General features: G+C 43.5%; 1 protein-coding gene across 1 annotated transcript in view; it reads left to right on the top strand.

Moving 5' to 3' along the window:
- Nucleotides 1–1,997: 1,997 nt before the first annotated feature.
- The window catches only part of asap2a (ArfGAP with SH3 domain, ankyrin repeat and PH domain 2a), a 111,100-nt gene continuing 87,140 nt past the window's right edge, over nucleotides 1,998–25,957 (top strand). Inside the window, 1 exon segment of the mRNA XM_084310883.1 lies at nucleotides 1,998–2,497. Within this exon segment, the coding sequence (XP_084167009.1) occupies nucleotides 2,372–2,497 (126 nt within the window). The 5' untranslated portion in view covers nucleotides 1,998–2,371.

Genomic DNA, 25,957 nt, shown 5'->3' with positions numbered 1-25,957 from the left:
ACTACTGATGTGGTCTCAGTTCAGATTGGATCATTCCTACTTTCTTTTTTTCAAGGATATTTACCATACATGTGAACCAAATAATAGTATGGAAAATATCACGTGAAGTGTATTAAAATGCAAATGTAGTGTGATTTAATGCAAACGCAGTGTGATATAAGATAAATGCAATGTTTTCTCCTTCCCATCTCCAATAATAGTGAGCCAAGTTGTTGCTGATACATTTATTTTGAAAACTAATTTTGGAAGAAACTCAAAGTTAGTTTTATGTGGCTATGCAATTCATTGGTTGATTGGACTATAAAGGTTGACCATATACAGGGTTTGAGGGAGAAGTAGGACTTTTGTCTGGCAAAAGAGAAAACAAGGCATGAGATCATCCTGTGTTTCAATTTCAGTTTGAGTACTGAATAATAGAAGTGTTGTCGACACCATAACAGATCTATTGAATTTAGCACCTTCTTGCACGTGAGCAGTGGTGGAAGGAGTACACAGTTCCTTTACTTAAGTACAAGTAGAAATACCCAGATGAAAATAGTACTCTGGTAAACGTAGATGTCCTCCATTTGAAATTCTATTTAAATAAAAGTGAAGTATTTGATATTGAACATACTTAAAGTGGCACTTTGCCAAAAACAATGCTGATTTATTTTGCACATAATCCAAAGACAGTTTTACACACATTTTCATTCATTTAGTTTGACAATTATTAAAAGTAAATGAGTAAAAAAAAAAAAGCCACCAGTGATGTCATTGGGTACATTGAATCCTTGTGTTGTTTAATTACAGCACCATGAAATGATGTAGATGAAAAATAGCAACACTTTGTCTTATAGGGTCTGCTACCTTATAGTTTCTTTGAGCTGTTATTATCACAACACAAGGACTAAATGTCCCTGATGACATCACTGGTGGTGGCCATATTCAAACTCATTTACTCTCAATAACTGTTCAACTAAATGAATGTGTGCATATGCATAACTGTTTAGAGGTTTTGGATGTGTATGAGATTATGTGCAAAATAAAGCAGCATTGTTTTTTGGTGAAGTGTCCCTTTAAGTATCAAAAGTAAAAGTATGCTTTCTACATTATCTTTGTGTCATCCAGTGCTTTGTAGCATTCAACCCTCAAACCATTGACCTCTAAAGGTTATGTTAAAGTGGTATGTGGTCCAGGGATGCTGGCTCTGATTATGTCCTCTTGATGTACCAATGTACAGTTTCTTCGGATGTATATATTTTTTATGATCTCTTCTTACTACACAGTTCTGTATATCTGTTTGTCGTGTACGTCATAAATGTCCTGATGAATTGAAAATGGGGTACCCTGATGTAAACAAGACGAAAGTATTTTTCTGGTCTGCATCCTCTTAGCAGTTTGTTTTGTATTGAGCCGTACTGTATTGTACCCATTGTGCAATCTGTTAATAAAGTTTTCAATCAATCAATCAATGTTGGCAGACTTCAAATTTGAAAGTACATAATCTTAATACATTTTTGCCATGTTTTCAATGCAAAATATTTGTCTTCAAAGCAACTAGTAACCAGATGATGGGTTCAGATGAATGTAGTGGAGTAAAAGTACAATATTTTCATTTAAATTAAGTGGAGTAAAAGTTCAAAGTTACCTAGAATGAAAATACTCAAGTAAAGTACAAATACCTCCAAAATTGAATAGAGAATAATGATACAATGCGTGTCAAATATCTGCACGGCAATGCACATAAAATAGTACAGAATATAAACGACCAAAACAATTCAGCACATTGCCACAAGGTCGACTACTCTCTGTCCGTCCACCTTAAGAAACTACTTTTGGTGGTGCCGTGTAATCAAGCTAGAGTCCACGCCCCCCGTGAAATCAGATTGGCTCGTCATTCCCAACTGGCGCACTCCATTGGCCGGCGCACATCCATTGAATTCCCTCCTCTACCTTTGTCAGATTTCTGCGCTCTCGTTGAAACGCCTAGTTGTTTCTCTCACAGGCTTTGGAAATAACTTATCTCGTTCAATCGGAGCTTTGGGAACTACAATAGAAGAGAGAGGGGCTTTGCCGAGGAAGCGTGGATTTTTTTCCTGCAGTTTGAGGACGATTGCAGGGAAGGGAACCGGGCTACGGGAGGAAGGATATACATCACCTTTACAGCAGAGACACCGGGAGGCAGGGGGGCAACGTTTGTATTATTACCATCAAACAACAACAACAAACAACGGAATGACATAAACGCACCCAGGCCAGCGATGGTTTACTCGGGAGAAGCTCCAAAGACTCTTAATATATTATAAAGTTTTTTAATCTCAACATTTAACGCCGCGGGGGATCATCAAGGAAAGCGCGTCTTCTTTTCCACAAAAAAAGGGGGATTAAAATTATGCCGGACCAAATAACAATTTCAGAGTTTGTGGCAGAAACGAATGAAGATTACAAAGCGCCGACAGCCTCCAGCTTCACCACCAGGATGTCTCAGTGCAGGAACACCGTGGCGGCTCTGGAGGAGGTGAGTGGCTCCACGTTCTGTTTTTTATATACAACTGGCACAGCAGCCGAGCCATTATTACAGTCAACCATTGCTCCATGTGTGTGCCAGGCAGCCAACCCCAACATCAAGTCAATAACACTGTCACCCAGACTGGCACGGCGGTGTGTGATTATTATAGCATCTCCTCCTGAGTGAAAGAAGGGCGTTTTCAGCGAGGAGGCACCAAGTTCCCGTTTGTTCTGCGTCCCAAGGTCCCGCAGGCGAGAGATATAACACGACAGTTGTGATCTACACTTTTGACGCCTCTAGGAATATGTCTCTCTGTCACTTGCTCCTTGCATTTCATTGACCACTCACTCACTCATTAATTCAGTAGGTACTAGTAGGGTATACATCTACTACATATATCTGCACACAATAAGCCAGTAGCTATATTATGCCCCAAAGTCCGCAGGGTCAAATAGTCTGGCGCTTGTAAAAATACAAAGGGATTTTTTTTACCCATTTACACCTGCTGCCCTTGAGCCTCTAGGGGACAGAATGCGTTTGTTCTATGTCAAACTTGCTGGTCGTTATCAGAAGGGACACTTCCGCTATGTTCCCTGAAACCCCTCCGCTGCCCCCCCCCCCCCCCCCCCCCCCCCCGCCCCGTGTTGTAGTAGTGTCCCTGTATCTGTGCCCTGGCCTCTGTCTGAGCCCTCACTGCCCTGTGTCTGTGCCCTGTGTGTCTGTGCCCTGTGTCTGTGCCCTGGCCGCTGTGTGTGCCCTCCCTGTGTCTGTGCCCTGTGTGTCTGTGCCCTGTAGAGCGTCGCCCCGGCTGAAGGTAGCGTTTCCCGTATGGGTGTGTGTGTGGCTGGCCAGTAGGTTGCCCTCTGACCTCTGTGGCACAAGACTAGTAGGTTTATGAAGTCTCCTCATTCATGTCTTCTGGCATATAGTGTTATCTATACAAATATAATGGAGCCTGAGAATACGTTCCACATCACACCTCCTCCATATGAAAAGTCAAGCCTCAAGCACAAAATACCCTGCGTGTCGCACGCAGAGTAACATTATTTGTGTCTAATATGTCAGTGTAACTCAGCTAATCCACATGTCTGTCGTCTTTACTGTAAACTCCGTGATCCCCTCCCCAGGCACACAGCCACACACACCTGGGTTAGGTCACGTGGCTTTATTTGAGCCCAGGTGGCTGTGGAGGAGTGAGTGAGCCAGGCAGAGCGCTGACAGCTGCTGCTTAGCCTGGCATCAGTCACCTCATCGCCTGTACTTTAAACAAAAGCTTGGTGTCGATACAATAATCTGGTATTGAGAATGGTTGAATTATTTTGGCCTGTGAAATGTAGCCTTTTGCAGTCCAGTCTGTTGAGATCAGTCATTGATGACGGTTAGTCAGTAGTTGCCCTATTGTCTGTCGAGAATCTGATTCTGCAGGTAGACTATAATTTTATGATAGTTTGACCATATAAAAATGTGGGCCACATTCACATGGTGTAGAAACAAGCCTTTTGGAACTTCCAGAATATAGGTCTTTATTTTTTACACCAGTGTTTACAAGCATTACCAAAATACCAACATAAACAAAAATTTTATTTATAGAATTAATTTTTTTTTTATAGTGTTAGTGTTACAGTCAAATGAAATGGAACAGAGTATGACGCCGCAGATATCACGTGATCTCTGAAGGAGGGAAGAGGGGTCATAAATGCACCTTTCACCACAAATGCTGTGGATGCCCCACAAATAATTATAAATCCACAGGCAACACGGCATGCGATGTCTGCATGGCGAACTCCAGGAACGCCGCAGATATCTTTAGGACCATAAGCCAAGCATGAGTCCTTGTGTTGAGAGCTCAATCAGTCAACGAGAGAATGAAAACATATGTCCATTCCTATTTTCTATTTTTGGCGGTTGGGCCCGGGGCTAGCATACCCATTTTCTTAAATGATTTTTTTTTTTACATTTGTATCACTGATTGGGCCTTTAAGCTTCTAAAGGGAGCATAGTGCATTGACAAATGTACTCCATCTCAGAGTTTTGAGCAAGCCTTTCCATTTCAGTTGTGTCCACTCTCTGGTATTACTGAGTGGATCTCTCTCCTCCAGCAATAAAATGCTGCTACCTCTGGCTCATATTCATTGCTTAGTATTTACCTAGTAGTACAGATGATGATAATGCAAAAAGGTTCTTGGATAGCCAATAACTTCAGTACTAATCAATAGTTTTACTTTCATACCAACAAACATGTTCTCATAGTGTGTATGTCTGTATGAGATGATTTCAAATGGTGGATATGTCATTTGAATAGAACTCTTCAACTATATACTGGTGGTGTTCCAGAGACTGACTGTAGCTTGGTGCAGTGTTGTTCCAGAGACTGTGACTGTAGCTTGGTGCAGTGTTGTTCCAGAGACTGACTGTAGCTTGGTGCAGTGTTGTTCCAGAGACTGACTGTAGCTTGGTGCAGTGTTGTTCCAGAGACTGTGGCTGTACTGTAGCTTGGTGCAGTGTTGTTCCAGAGACTGTGACTGTAGCTTGGTGCAGTGTTGTTCCAGAGACTGGCTGTAGCTTGGTGCAGTGTTGTTCCAGAGACTGGCTGTAGCTTGGTGCAGTGTTATTCCAGAGACTGTAGCTTGGTGCAGTGTTGTTCCAGAGACTGTGACTGTAGCTTGGTGCAGTGTTGTTCCAGAGACTGACTGTAGCTTGGTGCAGTGTTGTTCCAGAGACTGGCTGTAGCTTGGTGCAGTGTTGTTCCAGAAACTGTGACTGTAGCTTGGTGCAGTGTTGTTCCAGAGACTGACTGTAGCTTGGTGCAGTGTTGTTCCAGAGACTGACTGTAGCTTGGTGCAGTGTTGTTCCAGAGACTGGCTGTAGCTTGGTGCAGTGTTGTTCCAGAGACTGTGACTGTAGCTTGGTGCAGTGTTGTTCCAGAGAGTCGACTGTGACTGTAGCTTGGTGCAGTGTTGTTCCAGAGACTGTAGCTTGGTGCAGTGTTGTTCCAGAGACTGACTGTAGCTTGGTGCAGTGTTGTTTCAGACACTGTGACTGTAGCTTGGTGCAGTGTTGTTCCAGACACTGTAGCTTGGTGCAGTGTTGTTCCAGAGACTGTGACTGTAGCTTGGTGCAGTGTTGTTCCAGAGACTGTGGCTGTAGCTTGGTGCAGTGTTGTTCCAGAGACTGTAGCTTGGTGCAGTGTTGTTCCAGAGACTGTAGCTTGGTGCAGTGTTGTTCCAGAGACTGGCTGTAGCTTGGTGCAGTGTTGTTCCAGAGACTGTAGCTTGGTGCAGTGTTGTTCCAGAGACTGTAGCTTGGTGCAGTGTTGTTCCAGACACTGTGACTGTAGCTTGGTGCAGTGTTGTTGCAGACGCTGTGACTGTAGCTTGGTGCAGTGTTGTTCCAGACGCTGTGGCTGTAGCTTGGTGCAGTGTTGTTCCAGACACTGTGACTGTAGCTTGGTGCAGTGTTGTTGCAGACGCTGTGACTGTAGCTTGGTGCAGTGTTGTTCCAGACACTGTGGCTGTAGCTTGGTGCAGTGTTGTTCCAGACACTGTGACTGTAGCTTGGTGCAGTGTTGTTGCAGACGCTGTGACTGTAGCTTGGTGCAGTGTTGTTCCAGACACTGTGGCTGTAGCTTGGTGCAGTGTTGTTCCAGACACTGTGACTGTAGCTTGGTGCAGTGTTGTTGCAGACGCTGTGACTGTAGCTTGGTGCAGTGTTGTTCCAGACACTGTGACTGTAGCTTGGTGCAGTCTGTTGTTCTCTGGACTGTTGTTGTTTGAAGTTGACCTCCCCTGGCTGACGCTCATGGAACACAAGGCCTTATTGTTGGGACAGCAATCCCTCGCTCACCAATTAAACACTGCAGTGGACACGGAACACTTCCACTTATTGTCTGCTGGCCTTTCTGGAATCTGAAACGCATGTATGCACTGACACATCTGCACGTACATGCACACACACACACACACGCATGTGCACACAAACACATCTACAAACATCTGGTTACTTATCAACATGACAATTCTACTTCTCTGCAACTAGGTTTTATTTGTCAGTATTAGTATTTGTCCAAAGACTTTGACTACACCAAACAGGACCCTGTAGCAAGACATCATACAGTTCCGCTTTCAATAGAAGTTTCTACCTTTTTTATTATTCCATCCATCTGTGAACATCTAACGGCAAAAACATTGGATAGTGCTCCGCTGCTGGCGTTGCGCTGACTTTCCACCATCGTGCTTATTCCATTACTCTCTCTAGAATGCCATTTTGTTAGAAGTGCTGGCATCTCAGGTTTTTAACCTTGAACTGACCGCGTCTAAATAGAGCAGAGCCTCCTGTAACGCTACACGCTGGCCTACTGCATCATATTAGGAAGATGTTTTCATGGCATCTTGTACCATTTTCAATCTGTGGATTTTGATAATCTACACTCTGTGAATATTTATGACGCATCGGGTTAATATTATGGTTTGTTGGTTTTCTTTGGTTACTTAATATTTCTTAAAGAATCTGTACTAAAATGGGCTACATCTTATTATTGTTTTAGATCAGGCCTAAAAGAAAAAATGGTTTGTTTCCGGTTGCCGACTGACCCTGCCGATTTAGGTGCGACCCAATTTATTTTATGAGTTTACATTTAAAAAAAATTTCCAATAAAGTTTCATAAAAATCTTAGTCAAACCTTTAGTATTATGGATATTAAACATGCTGGCAGAGTACATGCATCCATGTTGTTGTGAACATTTTTATTAAATAAAGAAATTCCCTATCCATAGTCGCTGTGGGAAAGAATAAAATAAAAAATTCAATAAAATTCCCTACCTACTCATGGCCTTAACTGACAACCAACAGGAAACAAACAATATTTTATTTTATGCCCCACCCTGTTTTTTTTTCTTTTTTGTAGATTTTTATTTATTTATTTTTACTTTATTTTTTAGCGTTTATCGCTTTCCTGGTCAAGCATGACCGACAGTTGTAGGGTGAAACGGGAGAGAGAGCAGGGGGAGACATTCGGCAAATGATGGCGAGTCCGGGAATCGAACTCGGAGTCAACCAGATCCGTGACGCAGCACAGAGTTCCGCGACGCAGCGCGGTAACATGGTGTGCTACTGGAGCACCCCGATTTTATTGGTTTTTACTACCGGGCAGTCCAGTAGAGAGAGGAAGAATGGGAGACATTCGGCAAAGAACGCCGGGTCCGGGAATCTAACCCGGGTCGGCTGTGCCGCGACACAGCGCCTTACGTGGTTCGCCACTCGGGTGCCCCTAGATCACCCTGTTTTTAAGGCGGTCATACTTTTGGTTTGGCTATTACACAAATTAAAAAAAAATTCCCCCACTCTGTCAACACTGGAGAGACACTCTATGTTGAGTGCAACTTGTTGATGGGCGAGATTCATTTGTTTGGAGGTAGGGGTGTGGTTATTAGTACGACAATCTGTCCTCCCAGATGGCTCAAGTTCCACTTGGTGTTCTTCTGTGCTCAAAATCCGCTGCCCGATCCTTCGGCCAACGAGGAACGAGAGGAAGGAAGAATGCTCTGGGTGGAAGATTCTAGAACTTCAATGAGAAGTTGTAGTAGCCCATTATCCTCAAGTGTTTTGAAATGGCTGATTGGCTGTTAAACAACCCTTTTAACTGTGTTTAACTCGCTGTCTGCCTTTTGTTCACGGGAGGCCTTTTAAACTTGTAAAGAAGAGGGAACATTCAACCGCTCAGGGGTCGTAAACGGACACAAGGCTATTATTGTGTGATTATTTCTACCTAAACTTAACTGCATGTGACATAATCTTACTTAGGCTACCGGCTGTAAAAGCTCTGTCTTCTTGCCAAATAAGTGGTGTTTTAACGCGTCCAGCCGAGGGGGGGGGGGGGGAGAACTGGCTTTCAAAAGCTGCTCAGATTACTTAACGGTGCGTGTGTGTCCTTAAAACTACAGCTATAAAAACCAGTTTGTCCAGTAGTAAGAGGATGTTTGGCCTTTTGTGTAATTAACCCCCCTCTGTGTGGCAGTAATACGTGGCTGTGCTCCTCTAGCACTTCTGTTCACTCTGCTTTTGTTTATGGTTCTTCTCACTCCACACTGGTGCTGCCATGAACACCGCCTGGGCAGAGTCTGGGCCTCCTCATCCTCAAAGACAAAACTTAACACTAGAGACCAGGAAAAACAGGAACCCTGTGTTCCTACGAGCAGACTAGAGCCAGACACATTGTATTCTGTATCTTAAGGAACATTTGGCGTGTTGTAAACATGCACGTTGTTGATTTCTGAGGGGAAATGCCTCGTCAAACGTAAGGAGGTAGCTGAATGACCGACAGTGTATTACGGGGAGTGATGCTGGTGACATTTGGGCAACACACCCAACATTTTTAGACAGAGGTCAGACCAGCCTCCAGGGGTTCTGTATTGATCTAGCTTAAAAATTTCCCTATCCTGTTTGTGTCGAGAAAACTGGAGGCCGTCCATGGGATGTCGGCCCAAGGCAAGTGGCACACATTCAAGCCCTCTTGGCCCTGTTTTTGTAGTTATGACTTTGTTTTATAGCCCAGTTCTGGCTCTCATCTGCCCGTGTCTGAGTCTCTGCCAGCAGAAGAAACAAAAGGATCTAAATGGGTTGGAGATCAAACGACTTCTCTTCTTGATCTGATCTCTTGTTTATCCACCTCCAACTTGGAGAGATGAAGTGGAAACATTTATTGATCAGATATGTCAATATGTCTTTTTTCTTTTTGCCTTTTCATGTTTTCTCCCATCCCCCAATTTGATCCTTATGCCAATTCTCTCTTGGTCGTTTTGTCAGTCTGGGGAGTAGGGCTGAGCCCAGACGTTCCAAGGTTCAGACCTTCGTTTGTTGGCACCTGAATGTTAATTAATGGGTTCGAACCTCCGCTTTTTTTCCTTTTTTTTATATACAATTTTACATTTTTCGTATTTTATTTATTTTACACAAAAAATATATATCAGAATGTGATATATATCAGAATATCAAAGTACTATGTTGTGTTTACAATCATTTGAAAGTCACGCACGAACACAGACACAACAGTCTAGTCGAGATGAGGAGGGGTCACCGTCATACATTATCAGGAAATGAATCAATCATGCAAAAAAGACAGAGAAAGAGAGAGAGACTCACTCACACGTCTTATTTCATAATACAACGTTTGTATTATGAATGGACGTTTGGACATTAAACCAAGTGTATGCAGTGATGCTGAACTTTCCCAGCGGAACACAAGTTGCTTAACGTTACACAGGTATGTTATGCACGTTAATAAATCTATGCACACGGGCGGTCAGGTGGCGTAGCGGAGATTGTGCTTGTCACCAATGCAAGAGGCTGCGGTCTCGACTCCCGGAGAGTCAGCATTGCCTTGGCTCGGGCTGATCGCTATACTAACTCGTTTGGCTGAGTTAGGGGGAGGGGAGCCGTGGGTGGGTCCTGGGCGTTGTGGACAGCGACCCCTACAGTTCGGTCGGGGCGCCTGCTCAGCGAAGGTAGGATCTGGTGAGAGGTAGTGCGGCCTCCCACACGTTACACTCTCCCAGTGGGAATCTGTGCGGCCAGGCTGGCTGCCGGCTGGCTGCACATGCGTCGGAGGAAAGCATGTGACAGTCTCCGGCCTCTCGGACCAACAGTAGGGGAAAGTGCGCAACAACCAGGAAGGGGGTTGGGAATTGGCATAACGACTAACAGTGGGATGGGAGAAAAATCGAAAAAAAAGAAGGGGGAAAAAGATAGTCAAAAATAAATAAATAAATCTATGCACGTTTAGCTTGCTAACGTTAAGATAACAGGAGCCGTCGGCCAACAAATATGTTGTTTCAACAAATGTATTCACAAAATGGATTACCATCCAAACGTTATTAAAAGCCTCCCATGACCAGTAAGTACTACTACTTTTAATAACCCTGCAACAATATGTGCATATGTTCGACGTTATATGGGTAAATATGTGCCTAAAGTCGAGATGTGACAGTACTGAACCCGGACATTATTTTTTTAATAATTTTTTGCAATATTAAAACGATGGTTCGAACGTTCGAACGTTCGAAAAACCCTGGCGAAGTTCGAATCCCAAAAACAGGCTTCGGGGACGGCTCTACTGGAGAGGGTGTATAGACTGTTAGGAGTTTTACTGGGAGGGTTTAACACGTGCAGAGGTTCATCCCATCCTCCCAGATCCCCTCCCTGCCCAACAGGTACACCGACCGACCAGGAGGAGTCGCTATTGCAATTACCAGGCCTCATATCCCACCGGATTTCCACCTGAGAACACTGCTGTGTTTGTGCAGACTGACCAAGCCGGATGTACCGCTGCCAGGAATTTAACTCGGGTCTCTGAGGTGGTAGGCAAGTGCTTGGACTAGTGGTGCCCAACCAGTCGACTGCGATCGACCGGTAGATCGCGGGCTGATTTCAAGTAGACCGTGAGATTATTTTTATATAACATTGAGTATATGTTGTCGCGGCTGAGATGAGGCTTGCTTTAGCGTAGAGCTTTCCTCTCATTTCATTATAGACACAGACCAGCGAGGACCTTCAATGACATGCAATTGTAATTTCATTAGACATAGACCAGCACGGACCTTCAATGACATGCAATATAATTGATGCGAGCAATGGGCTAACGTTAGCTGCTAACTAAGTTGTCCCATAACTAGGCTAAGCTAACTAGCGTTAGCCGCTAACCCTGGACATGCTCAAAGCGGACTCCACGACACCAATTCCATTCGTGAAGAAAGCGGGTGGGTTATATTGACGAGGCTTGAGCCGCTTGACAACAGAGGTTCATAGATAACTTCATATTTATTGGTTATTCGTTTCTTTATATCGGGCATCCAGTTTCCATCTTTTTCCAGTTTTTCATGTGTTGACGTTCGAGTGTGACATCATCGCCTACGGCAGCTTACACGCTCAAAACGCAAACCTAAAACAAAACCCAGGGGGGGGGGGGGGGGCAACTGGCTCTCTCGCGTGCTCTCTCTCTCTCTCTCTCTCTCCTCTCTACGTTCAATGATTTAAAAGTAGCCAAACGTTACAGTATAAATACTAACTGGATAGTTGATGATATAAAGTTTATATTATAAGCACAGATATAATATAAAATATATTACATTTTCACAGATGTAAGGTGGCTGAGCAGAGCTAAATTTCTGGAGAGATTCAGCGAGTTGCTGCCTGAAATTAAAGAGTTTCTCAAGCTTGCTAAACATGCCGAATATACACATCTCTAGAGGACAACAACTGGCTTTTGAATTTGGCATTCATAACCGATGTCACTGGCATGCTGAATAACCTGAATTTAGAGCTGCAGGAAAAGGATAAATGTGTAATAAACATGATCAGCTCAGTGAATGCTTTTAAAAGCAAGCTCGCCATGTGGGCGAGAAGGCTGCAACGCAGTGACCTGCGCAACTTTCCTCACATGCAAGCAGAACTTCAACGTCAGGGTGAGGACACAGCACAGTTTGATTGCACACATTATGAGGAGCAAGTTCAAAGCATCTTGTCAGAGTTTGATAAGCGCTTCACAGACTTTTCAACACTTGAACCTGTTGCAAGCTACATGTGTTTTCCATTTGGAACTGTAGATGTGGATGACATCACATCCAAAGTGGCCACACTGTTTAATCTGGACAGCCATGCTGTGGAGAACGAGATCCCCACACTTCAAACTGACATTGAGATTAAAGCCAGGGCAACACAAGGGATGAAGGCAGAGTTCTGGGAGCTACTGCTGCCTGAGAAGTACCCCAACCTCAGGAGATGTGCCATGAACTTAACAGCATTTTTTTTGGATCAACCTACCTGTGTGAGTCTGCTTTCTCTCACATGAAGATCATCAAGTCCAAGTACAGAACCACAATGACAGATGACCATCTTGTGGACTGCCTGAGGCTTGCAACCTGCTCCTACAACCCAGACTTTGAAAAACTAGCTTCCTCTTCCCAGTGCCAGCGTTCTCATTAAGGTAGAGACCGACATTTAATTCTACAAAAAAAAAAGATAAAGGAGAACTATCAGGGACTGTTGACGGACCTTTTTGTGGAATTGTTTTTTGATTACATGTTTTCTTTGAATTTAATTGACTGTGTTGTCAGTTGCAATGTGACAGCTCTGTTTACACCATTCCTATTCCCTTTTAATTGTACATAATTTTTGTTTTGATTGTATTGTTCCACTTTTGCTTTGGCAATGTAAACATATGTTTTCTTTTCTCATGCCCATTGAATTGAGTGTGTGTGTTGTCAGTGTGTATGCAGATTGCAGAGTGTGAAATAAATGGGTCATGCTGCCTGCATGCCCAACGTGAGAAGTTAGTCTTGTCATTCTTGTAATTCCTACACTACACCGTTACAATGATATATTCAATATGCACATGACGGAACATATTATATGCCATATAATATTTTCTGTCATGTGCATATTGAATGGATATTACTAATACTATTACTACTAGCCGAGAGTAGGTCAAATTTGGGCTGGTAGTTCTCTGCAAATTAAAAAGTAGATCTTGGTTCAAAAAAGGTTGGGCACCCCTGCTCTACACTACTTAGCCGCCCATCAGTGTACCGCTCTAATGTCTTTTGTTCAGTGACAATCATTCAGCTAAAACAGTAGCTCACACAGTACATATAGTAGGTTGGATCAGCTATTGGCATCACTGTGTATTATAGCAAGTGACAGTGTTGATGTTCACATTTGGAATAAAACTACTATGACTCAGAGATGGTAGGTTTTAGTCGGATGCTGTCTGTCTGGGGCTGGGCTGGCCGCTCTGCAATCACAACCCCACCACTCTGCAATCACAACTGGTTTTGTGGTATCAGCATTGTAGTTATTCCCCCATATCCGTCAGCCCGTGCAGTTACCATCCACTTGCACCGTGTTTTATGACATTATGATTACATTATAATTCAGTGTTACTACACTGATAGAAATATCTGTCCTCGGAGACATTCTCTGTTGTTGCGTGGATACCAGCCAATCCCTCCCTAGTCCCCCGGTAGCCCATGAATGATGTTCCACTCTGTGTGTCTCGGCACTCAGCAGGCCTCCCTCCTTTTCACTAGGACACATTCCTAGACCCTGAGCATCGCTGGGGCCCCCATACAGCCTTGCACAATGCTCCACCACTAGTGGGCCTAAACCCCTGCAGAGAGAGACCAGAATGCCTACGTGGGCCAGGAACCCACCCACCCACCGGCCCTTTACATGTCGGTTATCCCTCCGTCCGTTCTGTAAATTTTTCACTGATTCCTAATAGTTATTTATAGCCAGGCTTGGGCTTTTCATGGGCTATTTTCTTCTTTTTTGGGGGGGGAGGGCTTTCAGCTCCGTCTCGTAGGTTCATATGTTCTTGTTCCCTCTGGGTGTTATTTCATCAGATGGCGGTCTGTCACGTAGGAATGCCAGCTATGTGCTGGTTATGGTATGTCGTTCGACTGCTTGATTTTGTGCATAGATTACTGGGGGTGGGGGGCATCGGGGGGAGGGAGCGGGGGTTACTGCTGGCATTCCTGGCATCCATGGGCAACTGTTGGCACTGGCCGTGCCCGCTGTACCCGCTTTCTGTCTGCTTCTCAGGGACTGCTCCTTCCCTCTCTGGCATCAGTTCACAATCGGGAAGCGGGGCTTCTAGAATACTTATTCAAGTTCTCATTGAATCTGAGGTTTCCGAACCTGTTTAGCTTAAGATGGTCTTTAGCACACAATTCCCTCGTAACACTGTGCTAAGTTTTGTCAAAACACACCGGTCTCTGTTTGACAGTTTGACTGTGAGAGCCGCCGCTAACCCGTATCTTTTGTAAACTGAAGATGATATCTTATTTAACTTCCAGCACCCCCGGTGGCGGCGACGTTCTGCAGTTACGTAATCTGTGGTCGCGGTACAATACACTTGTTCTTCTAGAAGTGCTTAATGTGTTGAACAGTCTCATTCAGAGTGCAGTGATTTATGGGCGAAGCGTTAATTTCCAGATGCGAGTGGTGCTCTCTCATTCCTCTTCTTCACTCTGTCACCCCTCTCGGCATGTGTCGAGGACAGAGTTGTGTTCCCGGAGGACCAGGGGAAGGCCTGACCTGCTCCAGCCCATATTCCTCCCCCAGCCCCCCCCCCCCCCCCCATTCCAGGCTTGGTCGGCGGGAACGGCTGGGGCCTTGCTTTGGACAACAGCTGCCCCATAGAACAGGTGGCCTGCCCTGGAGGAAAGTTTAAAGTTTTGGATTAGAGATCCAGAGACAATCCACTTCTAATGGCCTTAGGGACGCACGGACGAACGGATGGATGGATACACGCACGCACGCACGCACGCACGCACGCACGCACGCACGCGCGCGCGCGCGTTCGGCCTAAATGAGACGGTATGCCTCCTAAGAAGCTTAATGCCTGCTTACTGTAATTGAAATGGGATTTCCGGCAGGATCAGCAGCACTATCCTGTCTCCTCACTTTACCCCCATCATCCCGTGCGCTGCTACAACCCCTCAGTCTCTGCACTCATCCCATGCACTACAGCCTCAGTCTCTGCTCTCATCCCATGCACTACAGCCTCTCAGTCTCTGCTCTCATCCCATGCACTACAGCCTCTCAGTCTCTGCTCTCATCCCATGCACTACAGCCTCAGTCTCTGCTCTCATCCCATGCACTACAGCCTCTCAGTCTCTGCTCTCATCCCATGCACTACAGCCTCTCAGTCTCTGCTCTCATCCCATGCACTACAGCCTCTCAGTCTCTGCTCTCATCCCATGCACTACAGCCTCTCAGTCTCTGCTCTCATCCCATGCACTACAGCCTCAGTCTCTGCTCTCATCCCATGCACTACAGCCTCTCAGTCTCTGCTCTCATCCCATGCACTACAGCCTCAGTCTCTGCTCTCATCCCATGCACTACAGCCTCTCAGTCTCTGCTCTCATCCCATGCACTACAGCCTCAGTCTCTGCTCTCATCCCATGCACTACAGCCTCAGTCTCTGCTCTCATCCCATGCACTACAGCCTCTCAGTCTCTGCTCTCATCCCATGCACTACAGCCTCTCAGTCTCCAGCCCCACGGTCTCCTCTCTCATCCCGCGACCTTCAGCCCCACGGCCGAGCCTCTGAACTTCATCCCCTTACTGTATTTAAATGTTTTCTCGCTTGTGTCACTAAGAATTCTTGATGTTTTCTGTTGGTTTTCCGCTCTTCCAGAAACCTGCATATCTGCATGAGGATAAAGACGACTGCTCAGTGTTGAGAGATCTTGTCCTCCGTTTTATCCTTCGAGGGATACCTTTTAAGCTGTAAGCTTGGCGCTAGCAGCAGTGACCCATAGTTACTACAACATAAATGTTCCATTTCAGAGAAACCGAAGGACAAATTGCAGCTCCCCCCGGGCCCCCACCCCCCCCATTATGAGTCTAGTGAGGAACAATAACCAATAAAAAATTCAAAATGCCAAATTATCACTTCAAATTTATTACCCTCACATTCAACGGCATGTTGTTTGTTCGAGGTGAGAGGTGTCCGTCTTGTAGCGTGGTGGCAGCAGGTTGTATGTTATCGCCCAGATGCAGGCTCTCTCCAAAGGCTGCCTCATGCCTGAGCACCGCTCCCACGCGGAGCTACCAGGGGCAGGAGGTCACGGTCTTATCCCAATCGATCGACTATGATCTTTCTGCCCCGGTGGTGCCGTGGCTGTCGGGGTGTGATATGAAGTTGTTATACACCATCGTGTTTGGGGGTGGGGTGGGGGGTGATTAGGGAGGGGGTGTGGGATTGGAGAGCATTGGCCATTGCTAGGCCTGATGATTTGGTGTGTTGTGTTGTGCTGCTATCAATGAAAACCTTGTATCTTCAAGAAGTCCGGAATGAGGTGAAAAAACACACATTGTCAATGTGATCAACTATTCAAATGAAAGATTAAAACTGGAGTTACAAGGTTTTTCGGTCCAACCGCAGCACTGGTGTCCGGCAGGGTGCCGATGGGGGTTGGGTTTGGAGGTTAGAGGTTGGATGCTCGGGGCGCGGGGGGTTAAGGTGGATGTAAAGATTCTACCATCCGGCTCGGAGGTTAGAGGTTGGATGCTCGGGGCGTGGGGGGTTAAGGTGGATGTAAAGATTCTACCATCCGTCAGGGAGGGGGGGCGGGCTTGCCCCAGATTGTCAGAGACGGCTCCTGTTGACGCCTATTGTTCCCAGCCTCTTCATTAATGAACCCTACTACTATTGATTTCTAGCCCCGGCCTCTCTGCTCCGGGGGCGAGTGAGGTAAAAAAATTCTAATAATAATTGTATTGCTACATATCGATCTTAAAAAAAAAATATATATATATATATATATATTAGCTTATTTTTGCTCCCAAATTTTTTTTGAAGTGAGGTGAACAGACTGAAAACTATCTTATTGGATACAACAGATATATATATTGCAGACGTCATATATTGCAGATGTTGACGTTTTCCATTGGGGACAACTTCTTGCCACAGTTAAGGTAATGTATCGCAAGATGGTGATATTATGCTGTCGTGGGGCCTCTGGTGATTCCCATCCCTAGAACCGGCTGCCGCTTCAGGAATCCTTGTAATTGTGTTGTCCTGCTGTCACCTTCACTCAGGGAGGAATGTTTTTAGTTGCCTTCCCTCAACACTCAAGGTTGCTGTTTGCTTGTATGTCGAATTCAGCTAAGTACATCTAGCCTAATTAAATTAAATCCAAGTTTTGTTACCCTTGATTTAAGTTGATTATGATATATATTGTAAATTTGGCTAGTTCCCTGATAATCCTGAAGCTCTTTCTTTTCTTATTACAATTGTAGAGGCTGTTAAGATAAGATAAGATATTCCTTTATTGATCCCCTTGGGGAAATTCAGGCATCATAGCAGCATGGGGGAAGGGGGGGGGGGTACAGGTAGTAAAAACAACACAAGCAGTGTAAACAAATAGGTCAATATAATTTACTATCTAACTAACTGAAATATATATTCACAGTGTCACATAAGGTGCAGTATGCATAAGGTAGTGTTATAATTTACTATCTACTGAAATATACATTATTCACAGTATCACAGTATCCACATAAGGTGCAGTATGCCTAAGGTAGTGTTATTGTCCTCCTTGGGTTCCTATTAGTCCTAGGTCAATGTCTGGCAGCAGTCGCTGCCCCCTGTTGTGGAGCCTGGAGGCCGCTAGTCGCTGCCCACTGTTGTGGAGCCTGATGGCTGCTGGTATGAAGGACTGTCCGAGGCGGTTAGTTGAGTGTCGGGGGGGGTATGAGTAGAGCCATATGAAATCCGCTTATTTTTTTTCCAAATTCCATAATTTTTTTTTCCAAATTCCGTTTTTCCCGTTTTAATATTTCAGAATTCTGTATTTTGCTTTGTACGCTAATTTTACCATCAGAAATAGTGTCTAATAAGTGGGAATAAATAAATGTCCACAATTTAATAAGATATAACAGTCCATTTAATAGGGCTGTCTTAAATACTTCGAAGCTTCGTTCGATGGGCATGGGATTCGAATCTGAAAAAAAAATTCGATGATTAAAAAAAAAAAAAAAAGATTATATATATGTTTGCTAAGTCAACTCTGCCTCTCTTTGTTAACTATAGTTGATTCCATTTTTATTGCTCAATTCCGCGATTCCGTCCGCGATTCCGTGATCGCGGATTCCATATGGCTCTAGGTATGAGTCTGTGGCTGAACGTGCTTCTCATCTTGACTAGCTCGTCGTAGAGGGCCAAATCTGCCTTTTTCTAATGGCAGAGTACCACCAGGTGCCCCTGACAGGGCAGCAAAAACCGTGAATGAAATCTACTGAAATCTTACTTTTTTATAATGTAAATTGCTCCGCCACTTTTCATCAGATTGCAACACGTTTTTTTGCTAGACGTTCACAGAACGGTAGAGAAACTAACTGTGTTCTATTTTATGGCAATAACGTTCAGGTTTGTTCCCCCCGTGAGATATGATTCGGAAAATAAAGTGGAAAAAAAAGCTTCACACTAGAAGTCAGATGATTGACAGGGGATGGCGTGAGCTGGGAAGTGTAGTTTATTTTATTTTATTCGAAAGCCCATTGAAGGCCCTGGGTCTCTTCTCTCAAAAGACTACACAAGTTTGGTTGTGCCAAGTCCTCGTGCCAATAAGCGCCTTATTCCGACTCGGATGTGCTGAGATTTCTATAAACTCATATTTCACTTAAAATCATTGGTAAACAAATGTAGTGCTGAAAATATACACTTTGACTGCTGTTTTGACAGGGTTAGGGTCTTTACTCTTGGCTACATTTGAAAAAGAAACCCAACATTAATTAATACGTTCTGTATTGATGGATTTATGGCGTGCTATCAATCTTGTACTGGACCACTCGGGCTAAATAGGTTAATGTGATTCCCTAGAGCAGCGGTTCTCAACTATGGGTCGCGACTAGGGATGCTCGATATTGGCTTTTTTACCGATACCGATATACCGATATTGTCCAACTCTTAATTTCCGATACCGATATCAACCGATACCGATATACGCAGGGTTTCCCCCGCCAAAAACGGAATAATTTCAGGTAATTAACATTACATATATCTTGTCATGCAATTAACACAACATTATGCATACTTTTGACAATAAATTAAATCATAATTTGTTCTTATTTGCTTGCCTGGGTAAATAAAGGTGAAATAAATGTAAAAAAATAAATCTTTATTTTTTTTGAAAACCGATACCGATCATTTCCGATATCACATTTTAATGCCAATATCGTCCGATAATATCGGTAGGCCGATAATATCGGACATCCCTAGTCGCGACCCAAAGCAATTGGCAACAAAAAAAAACGTATCGAGTTTTCCACCTGGCAGCTGTGTGTATTTGCCATGTTTCGCCCCTTCATCAACGGAGGCCGAGACACGGTATTCTAATACACATCTCACTACATCCTGCGCATGTATAATCACGGGAGGGGGGTCTGGTCTTTTGTGTGTAACCTGGACTCGCAATGGATAGGTTTGTTGTCCGACGCGGTGTCGGTTGGCCGTGATTAAATGGGCTCTACGCATAACCAGCTACTGTACCACACTGAAGTGAGGTGGCTATCTCGAGACAGAGTATTAAATCGCCTTTTTTAACTCTGAGAAGCGTGGATTTGGGGATATTTACTCTGCTTGGTGGCTTTTTGTAGGAGCAGAATGTTGCAAAAGATTATTTGAAGCCCATCATCTGTAGGGCTCATTGAACAATTTCGGAGAGAGAGCACGGACAATTTGGACAACTGGATCAAAGATCCGTTCATTACACATGACGCAGCAGGCCTCAATGATCTTTCGTGTGATGAGTTTCAAGTTTCAAGTTTCTTTAATAGTTGTCATACAGAAGTACAGAATACTTTCATACAAAATGCTTCTTACTGTTACGCTCCAGAGACTGTGCTAGACAAGATAGTATCAAATAACATAGTATAGCATGTAATTTAGAAGTCGAAAATGAGGTCACAGTGTTCAGTATAGACATATGTACAATGTTCGATGCAGAATAGACGTAACTGAGTTACCATATAATATACAATACTATGCAGTGTACTAATGTACAGTACTATATAGTGCAAAGCAGAAATGGGATGAGGTACAATTTAGGTACAATTTACAGTAAGGTGTACGAGTTGTAGTGCAATCCTTCATCAATAAATATAAAGTGTGGGGAGTGGGTGCTACAGTGTGTTTGTTTAAAGTGTGTGGAGTGGGTGCTACAGTGTGTTTGTTTAAAGTGAGTGTGTGCGTGTGGATGTGTGTGCTATGTGCGTTTGATGGTTGTTGTTGTGTAGTGTTCATTGTTCGTTTAGCAGCCTGATGGCCTGGGGATAGAAGCTTCTTCTGAGTCTTTCTGTGCTCGCCTTGAGACTCCGGTATCGCTTGCCTGACCGCAGCAGTTCAAAGAGGCAGTTGTTCGGGTGACTGGAGTCTTTAATGATTCTCTTAGCCTTGCCCCTGCAACGCTTGTTGTAAATGTTCTGGAGGGTGGGGAGCCCCCCTCCAAATGTGCGTTCGGCTGAACGTGTCACTCTTTGTAGTCTGCTACAAATGAGCTACTGAAAGTCAAGTTCACTGGACAGGCCCTCGCAAAGTACGAGTACCCAGCGTTGTGTAATGCTGTGCTGAGAAAGCTTGGGGTTGTGGTATAAAAAAGTTTGAGAACCCCTGCCCTAGAGGTTAATGTGGTTAGTGTAGTTCCCTAGAGGTTAATGTGGTTAGTGTAGTTCCCTAGAGGTTAATGTGGTTAATGTAGTTCCCTAGCGGTTAATGTGGTTAATGTAGTTTTCTAGTGGTTAATGTACAGTAGCTCTCTTCTATAGAGGCCTGCAGCTTCTTGCCATTGTCTCTCTCTTGCAGAGGTGGATTTATGTCTCGATGAAACTCCTTGAAAGTCATCAAAGTTCCACAGAACTTCAAAAGGAGCTGCTCAATTGAGGGTATTTTCTCTGCCACTGAAGTTCTGCACACACACACACACACACACACACACACACACACACACACACACACACACACACACACACACACACACACACACACACACACACACACACACACACACAGACCACTGCAAACCATCCTCCTTTCAGCAATTTTCCAGTTGATCTTTTCCAGGTGAAAGTAGGACATTGTTCAACTCTGCCCCCTCCAGGCATCCTCATGTTCATCAGAAGTGTACAGTAACTGTTTACCTCTGGCACCTCTACTTTTCCAACATGAGGTTTGCACATTGGTGTATATGAAGGGGGGAGAAACTCAATGGTGATGTGAGGAGTCCCTCCCCCTCCTTTTTAAAATACAGCACATTTGGTCCTCATTTCCCCAGCCCCTCCCCTCAACCGGTCTTCATCAGTCGCCTGCTACTTTATAAACTTCACTAAGTACTCCAGTCGAAGTTAAGACGGACCATTTTAATTACCTCTTCTGAAAACGGTGTCAACGGGTCTCTGTGACCTCAAGGTTTTCAGAGTTTGTCTTTTCAAAGAGGTTCTGTTGAGGTCCTTCTTTATATACATCTGTGGCAATGCTCACTCCCTTCATGCCCACTTGAAAGTGTGTTGTTGTTATTGTGTTGTTGTTATTGTGTTGGTGGTTGTTCTGTTGGTGGTTGTTGTGTTAGTGGTTGTTGGGTTGGTTTGTGTTAGTGGTTGTTGTGTGGTAGTGTTGTCAAAAATATAGATTTTTCGAAACATATCGATTCTGAATATTTAAAACGGTTTCAATACTAATTTCCCGCAATATCGACATTTAATTATTCATAATTTTTTTTTATTTTTTTTGTATAAGGAAGTTGCATTGTTCATTTCAATACCTGTAATAGTACAGTAGTCCACACACACACATTTTGCATTCAGTTAAGTTGGAATATGACTGTAATACAAACAGTTCAGTTTGTCAGGTACATGCAACACAGATTACAGTGTTTACATCTGTCTGCTTGAGAAAATACCATGTTCTGCAATAAAAATGATTGAAGTGAGATGAACAGACTGAACTTTATTTGATTAGATAAAACATGTTGACAAAGTTTTACTTTGCAGTTGAAAAAAGGTAATAAATTAAATTTGATAAAAAAAAAATTCATATATGTTATGATGAATTGAAAATGGGGGACCCTGATGTAAACAAGACAAAAGTCTTTCTCTGGTCTGCATCCCCTTAACAATTGTGTGTATTGAGCTGTACTGTATTGTACCCATTCTGCAATCTGTTAATACAATTTGCAATCAATCAATCTGTTATGCTTAACAGTCACGCAGTACTATTAACTTTACTTAATTTCTAAGATTATATCATTTATGTATTTTTATATGTGTGATCTAAAGATAAACAACGGGTTTTAAAAGTGTTATATTTATCTTCTCTTATAGTACCAGAGAGAAGCTGAGGAGAATCAACCAGCAACAAAAGCAAAATATATAAAAAAGAAATATTTATATGTTTTTTTTTTTTTTTTTTTTTTCATTTTAAGATTGAACCTTTTCCCCCGTGGTATCGAAAATGGTATCGAATATCGATACTTTTCAAGGTATCGTATCGAAGTTCGAAATTCCAGTATTGTGACAACACTATTGTGTTGTGTTAGTGGTTGGTGGTTGTTGTTGTGTTAGTGGTTGTTGTTGTGTTAGTGGTTGTTGTTGTGTTAGTGGTTGTTGTTGTGTTAGTGGTTGTTGTTGTGTTGGTGGTTGTTGTGTGTTGGTGGTTGTTGTGTTGGTGGTTGGTGGTTGTTGTTGTGTTGGTGGCTGTTGTGTTGGTGGTTGTTGTGTGTTGGTGGTTGTTGTGTTGTTGTGTGTTGGTGGTTGTTGTTGTGTTGGTGGTTGTTGTGTTGGTCGTTTTGCTGAAGAATCACTGCAGCCAGAAACGTGGGTCTTCTTCTTGTTGTTCAAGAGTAATAAACGACACAATAAACTTCTCCTGGAGAGAATGAAAGTGGAGGATGTGTTAGAAGTGTTGAGTGGCAGGTTGGGGGCAGGGGGGGCAGTCAGCTGGCTAGTGGATTTCCCAGACTAGACACACAAATGGAACAATTGCTATTGAAGTGCAAACTTGAGAACATTTAGCGCTGAGAACTCTTATTGAACATAACCCATAGTGTGGACATATTGTTCTCCAGCTGTTTCCATCTTGGGCTACTTAGCCCAGTGGGACGGCATTTCCATTTTTCAAGTGCAAAACTAGAAAGCCAGTAAAAAGCAGACTAGGTCTCTCTCTCTCTCTCCCTCCCTCCCTCCCTCCCTCCCTCCCTCCATGCCAAAGTTTATTTTCTTTTCAGCAGTTTAAGTACCACAGTTGACGGCGTCACCCCGGTGTGAGTGTGAGTCCTGGCAGGTGGGGAGCGCTCGGGGTCCAACAGCCTTCCTCTTTGTAGTCCTTCTCACCGAGGAGCCATAAAGCCCCGCCATGTCTTGAGTTACAACAGCAGAGGGGCTTTAGGACAGAGGGGACACCATGTTTGAATAACTAGCAGCCGAGCAGAAAGACTCAAGAGTTTAACCAGTTTCCCCCGCAAGGAAACTGAACCTCTTCGAAGGGGAAATGGAGCGAACATGGAGAGATAGTCAATTGTCTGTTTTGAATTGTAGTCCGTAAAGAAATAATGAATATAAGAAAGAAAATGGTCTCGTGCTACTATCCCTATACTACTACCCATCATGATAATATGTCTATACTACTATGCACTAGGGGTGGGACGATACATCGATCCAGATCGATACATCGATGTAATTAGCAACGATCGAATCGGATCGATGCAATGTAATAAGATCGATTCATATCGATACTCTTATTTTGAAAATCCTGTGGCGAGTCTCATATCCGCCCAAAAACAACAGCAGTAGCTCTGTGTGTGTAGACGTTACAGCATAGCATTCTCCCTTTCTGTGTGTGTGTGTGCGTGTCTTTGGAAAGACCAGATGAGGTCAGAGGAGTTTGATGTTTAAATGTTATTTAAACATAAACAATATAATACATAATAAATGTAGGCCTATACATGATCATGCAACATCAACAAATTGTTGTAGGAACGGTTTGGGAGAGGGAGGTAGGGAGGGGTTTTAGGTTGAGTTTTGAGTTCCAAAAAATGGAGCTTAAAGTTTAAAGCTCAATATATCAAAACGTGGCACTTTACAGTGAACAGGAGGTCTATTTGTATTAAAAACAATAGATTGATTTTCCTTTAAATGTCTGGAAGAGCTCAAAAATACAAATGTCAATTATTTTCGTTACCTTTTTTTAGTTGATCTAAATGTTACCGATTGTGTTAAATGGGCATATGATATCATCTCATATCGATTGCAGGCACCTGAATCTAATCTAATCGTATTGTATCGTGAGAGACTTTGTGATATCGGCAAATATCGTATCGTTGTCCAAAGAATCGATATCGTATCGTATCATGATGAAACTGGTGATTCCCACCCCTACTATGCACTCAGAGTGTAACACTCGCGTTTGACGAACAATGCCAATTACCCTTACCCTGCCAGAGGTGTACCCCTCCTGCTCAATTTGTAAGTCACTTTGGATAAAAGCATCGGATTAATGACTGAATGTAAATGTAGATATGTTGGTCTAGATTTCCAGCAGGGGGGAGGGAGAGAGAGAGAGAATACTCTTTCGATAACTTTCAGTGTTCAAGCAATATCGCATATTATCAAGAAGCACTGTATGCCTTCAACCGTTCTATAAGACTCTGAATGGACCTTTGTATTTTAAGGTCTTGACCCCCAATGGACATGTGATGTGGAGATGAACGACCGTACTGCCAATGATGTGTGTGTGTGCGTACAAGCGCATGTCAGGGTCTTATGACACACTGTCAAAAAGTGTTTTCTCTCTCCACCAACCCCCCCTCCCCCCGCAGGCCCAGTGAACTTGCTGATTCTTCTAGCAGGCTGGTTCTTCTCCCCCTCATGCCCGGGGCAAACTGACTCTGCACATCTCCGCCTGGAGAGAACTGAGAATATTTTTTTTCTTTTTTTTTCTTTAGTGGTTGTCTAGATGCCACGCAGGCCTGTCCAAATATTGGCTTTACTCGCTCAGCATGGACAAACTTGTGAATGAAGCACTTGAAGGGGATTTTCCTATTTATTTTTAACGCTGGTTTCAAATAGTCTTTGGCCCCCAAAGTGCCAGTGGACACACACAACTAGAGCCCCAGTAGTTGGTATAGCCTGCTTAGGCCTAACAAAAATAATGGTTTGGTTCCGGTTGCCGACCGACCCTGCCGATTTAGGTGCGACCCAATTTATTTTATGAGTTAAAAAAAAATATTAAAAAAAAATTATAATAATAACCAGAAATTGAATTTTATTTATAATTTTTTTTTTACAATAAAGTTTCATAAAAATGTGTCAAACCTTTAGTATTATGGATATTAAACATGCTGGCAGAGTACATGCATTCATGTTGTTGTGAACATTTTAATTAAATAAAGAAATTCCCTATCCATAGTCGCTGTGGGAAAAAATAAAATAAAATAAATTCCCTACCTACCCATGGCCTTAACTGACAACCAACAGGAACCAAACAATATTTGTAGTTATGCCTTACTCACTTCTTTTCAGTCATAAAACGTGTCTTAATTGGATCTGATATTTGTTTGGTTGTTAGGGATGTACCAATGCTGATATCAGGCCCATACCAGGCTAAGAACGGATGACTGGTGGTATCAGGATTTACTAACATCCAATGGCAAGAGTCAGAAATCAAAGCAAAATAACTTATTTCTTTGCATTCTTGGCACACAGAAGCATGTTGAGAACTGGACTATATCTCCTTTTTGTCCAGTGACCCTAAACCGCGACACCAACATAGGACCACCACACATAGCACCACAACGTAGGAGTCGGAAGTGGTTTTGGCAGAAACATGGTATTAATCCCCATCATTGATTTGATTTGATCACCTATATTGTATTGTCAAGCTAGCACTCGCCTACCACTGCAGAGACCGGGGTTCAATCT

The sequence above is a fragment of the Notolepis coatsorum genome (assembly GCF_963971535.1).
Source record: "Notolepis coatsorum genome assembly, chromosome: 3".
In the NCBI taxonomy this organism is placed as follows: Eukaryota; Metazoa; Chordata; class Actinopteri; order Aulopiformes; family Paralepididae; genus Notolepis; species Notolepis coatsorum.
Note: the sequence above shows the minus strand (reverse complement) of the source record. Positions and strands in the feature narration are given on the sequence as shown.